This window comes from Plasmodium brasilianum (assembly GCF_023973825.1).
Source record: "Plasmodium brasilianum strain Bolivian I chromosome Unknown PB_00_07, whole genome shotgun sequence".
Taxonomy (NCBI): Eukaryota; Apicomplexa; class Aconoidasida; order Haemosporida; family Plasmodiidae; genus Plasmodium; species Plasmodium brasilianum.
Window position 1 is genome coordinate 42458 of NW_027122940.1, and position 4470 is coordinate 46927.

The 4470-nt window shown below is 18.8% G+C and overlaps 1 protein-coding gene across 1 annotated transcript; it reads left to right on the plus strand.

Moving 5' to 3' along the window:
* Positions 1-1173: 1173 nt before the first annotated feature.
* MKS88_000212 (uncharacterized protein) lies at positions 1174-2154 on the plus strand (the record flags this gene model as incomplete). The annotated part of the gene is made up of 2 exons (XM_067219345.1): positions 1174-1269; positions 1396-2154. 2 exons carry the CDS (start codon positions 1174-1176, stop codon positions 2152-2154), a joined length of 855 nt encoding a protein of 284 aa, XP_067070317.1.
* Positions 2155-4470: the final 2316 nt, after the last annotated feature.

Here is a 4470-nt window from a genome sequence, read left to right on the forward strand (position 1 = left end):
ATATTTGAGTATTTCACATGATATAACCATAATTTTTTTAAAAGTACTATTATGTAAATTCAAATACTACCCAAACGTTAATATTAGAAGTTTTTTGGTTATTATAGATATGTATATTTATAAATGTATTACTTACGATATAAGATAGCTTACGTATTACTATTTTCAGCTGATATATAATTGAATCTAGATATTTTGGTATAACACATAGATAAAGATGAATAAAAAAGTACAGCAACCTGATGAAAAAAATTTTATTAAGTTCTTTTATATATATTTATTTTATTTTATTGTATTACTTTTAAATATTTATGTTTAAAAAAAAAAAAAAAAAAATTATTTCAAAAATTTAAGAATACTTTATTTCCAAAAAATTATTTAATTTAAACTTAATAAAAAACAATAATTTTCATAAATTGTTATAAAACAATAAAAAAATCAGTCATTATTTTACGTTAAAATATTTATTTCTTCGTAGATTAGATAGAGTATAATTAATTTTATTTTTTTGTATATCTTATATTCTATAAAATACTGTTTGAGATTAGGTAGTAACTAAATAATATGTTGTAATAGATATAACGTATAATGTTGTTTTTTCATCTATTACAACAATTTTTTTAATTATATTATTAATATTTTTAATAATAATAACACGCTCTTCTAAAATATAATGTTTATAAAATTCGACTTATTAATAGGATAACATCCTTAAAACTCATATTTATTATTGTAATATCTAGAGAAATGTATTATATATACATTCTATCCTACTATATATTCTATATAAGCTCAATAATTATAAATATTAACGGAAAATATATTTTACTTTTTAATTTATAGTGAAAAGGATTAAATAAAAAATTATTTAATCGATGTATCAAGTTGAATAATTAAATAATATATTCTGAATTATTGTGAATGTATTCAAGTTATTTTATATAAATGTACATTTATTTTTATTTTTAATAACTTTAACATAAAAATTTTGTAGAACAATGTTTCGATTATTTCTTTTTGTAAATATAATATTCATTATAGTTATACATATTTGATTAAGTATTCACATAGCATTAAAAAAAAGTTTTTTCAACAAATACAGCATACTTTATATTTGCAGATATATTATAATATTATTGTTTTTTTCTTTAATATATAAAATAAATAATAATAATGTATATCTTGGAACGAAAAATTAAGATAATAGTACTTATTAAAATTGTTATGTTTATCCTTTTAACAAGGATTTGTCATATTAAGAGTGATGTAGTATGATAATATTATTTAAGGATATTTGTATTATTTCTATTATTTGTATTTTATTTTTATTAGTACTTCTTTTAGTGTGAGATTATTCATTTGATCAATTGATAAATTTTTTTTTTGTTTTTTTAGAGTACGCATAACAAAACTTTGGATAATTTATACAATCATAGTAAAAAATTATACTCAAGAAATTATCGTTCACTGGCAAAATATAAGCAGGATAAGGATTTGTGTATGGTATATTTAATGGAACAGACACCAAATGGAGTGAATGATAAACAAGACATATCTAATAATGAAAAAGCTTCCTTAGGGAAAAAGAATCACTCAAATGGAAGTTCACCAAGGAGTGCAAGAAGACTTAAAAAAATTATGAAAAATAAATCTTGTATATTTGAAACCAAAAAATATTCCTATTTAGAAAAAAAAATATTTAAAGAACTTGATTATGAAGATTTTCTTAAAAAAAGCCGGACAATTAGTGATAAACTTTACAAAAATATAATACGTAAAAAAGTCGCTTTACGAATCGTTTTTCCTTTATTATTGTTTTTGTTATTATGTATAGCACCCATAGTAGATTTGAATACAAAAAATGGACTTTTATATGAAATATTTGGATCACCGGGATGGCGGGGCAATGATACATGGTACAGAAATTTACATAAAATATTATGGGAATCCCCTTTTCGGCGTTTGTTCCAGTCTGATCTTATTAAGTGCACTAAAGATCAAACTAAAGGATACTATCTAGTTGTAGAAGGTTTTTTTAGTTTTATAATTTACTGCTTACCTTTCATTATATTAGGTATCGCAATTATATCAGGGATTATTTATTATCACAAAAAAGTTAAAAAATATGAAAAAATTAAGTACAGGAATAGATAGATGTATATTTAGATATATGTTCATATTTATAATGAAATGTTTGATATAAAGTAATATATGGAATTATTTTATTTTCTAACTCATTAAAAATACCTATAATTCCATAAATTTGATAAATACTCATGTATGTAGATAGGTATTTTTATATACATCTGTAAAAATATATGCTGTTAAATATTCTGTGTATTTGAATGTTTTAACTCTTTATAGTTTTTATTCTGAATTGATACTTCAAAATTATTATATATGATAGAGTAATATATATAATATATTTATATGTTTATATATATAAATAAATTTTTATGACAAATGCAAATTAGTGCGTTACAATTAATATATAATAAACCCTTTTTTATAATTATATTCAAATAGTGTATTAATCAAAATACGAACAATAGAAAATAATAGTATCTCTTTTTCAACTAGATCCAATCTTAAATAATAATTTTTTGATTTAATTATAAAAATATATTACTAGTTTTAAAGTAAATATAATTGTATTTTGTTTTACATTTAATGAAACAAAGTGAATTTATTTTGCTGAACTTATATATATATTTACTTAAAAATGCTTATTTTTTATTCTATAAAACTAGTTAAAAAAAAAAAATGTGTTATATGATAAATTTATTGTAAAAACCTTTTTGAAGACAGTTTAGTTCTTATTGAATGGTTTTAGAGATAAGATATTAATATATAATAAAATGTTTTCTTTATTTAATAAGGGTTATTTGTGATTTTTTAACAAATTTGAATAATATAATTCTCATAATTAAGTGTTAGAAGCATTTATTATTTATTACTATGCATTATTGGGGGGCTAATTTAACTTTGTAAAATTACATAAATTTATATTTTATAGAAAATATATAAAAAAGTGTAGTATATGTATATATATATATATTTTACTAGAAAATTTAAATTAATGAACGAAATGTAGTTGTATTTTAATAGATAATATGATAAAAATTGTATGTATTTTTTTCCTTGATTTTTACAATAATAGGCATATGAAAATGTGTTATTTATATCTATAAAAAATTTCACTTAGGGTAATACAAAACAATGTATGCATTTATGTAATAATATAGTTATATGTAGATAAATATTTATATATTTTTTCCCTTTTTTACACCTATATGTAAATATATTGAGTAAAATATTAATAAGATTATATACATATATAAATGTAACTGAAGTATATATTAACAAGATATTTCTTCATCGTAATAATGAGAATTTTATAAACAAAAAAAAAAATAAAAAAATGAATTATTTTTTTTGTAGATTGTATATAAATAGTTAACATTATTTTTATTTGTTTCATAAGAATTAATGCAAATATTAAAGGTTTACTCGTTGTTTTTGAAAAATGTTTAATTGAATATACATGGTAAATAAGGTTCCGTATGCAACATTTTTACAAGTAATTCACATAATTATGAGTAATTTATTGAATTTGATTTTTCATAGATTCAAATGAAAACAATAATATTATATTAGTATATGTTTTAATTATTACCATTACGTAATGTATTAAATACATGACTTATACAATGAAAGAACCCATACAACTTTTTGTTTTCATAAAATCGTACTTAGAATCAATAGAACATAGTTACAGCATATTTAGGAATAGTGCATGGTGAGTTGAAAATATTTATAATATATATTTTCAAGAAAAGTATATATATATTTTTTATTAATGTCAAATAAAACAATAAAGTTTTAACATATTTTAGATCACTTAAAACGTATATACTATATATATTCATAGAACAATTTTTCTTTCGCCCTATAATTAACTTTCTGTTATAATAATATTTCTTATAAATATGTATAAATAATTGAAAAAAAATGTACATAAATGTATAAATTTTTCATTTAGGAAAAATGAAATAAATTAATATAATAAAAAATCGAATTTTCAATATTTATGATACAAAAATAAAAAATCATTTTTTTTCCTTTAAAATATAAATTTTTATATTAGTCAAATAGTAATATATATATACCAATTTATAAATGTATTATAGATTATCTATGTTTGTATGCGCTCAGTGATTACTTAAAATATGTGTTATTATTAACCTAGCACAAAATATTTTTTTTTCAAAATATTATTTCTATTTTTACTTTATAAAAATTAATACATTATAGAAGTGATAGGGTTTAAAGTATTATGTTTATATGTTTAGAATTATTAGTAAGGTAACTCATTATTTGTACTTAGTGTATTAATATATAGAAAAGTATATTATCTACATTCTCTATATTCTATATGAACTGTATGTTTTGATATATTATGAAATAATT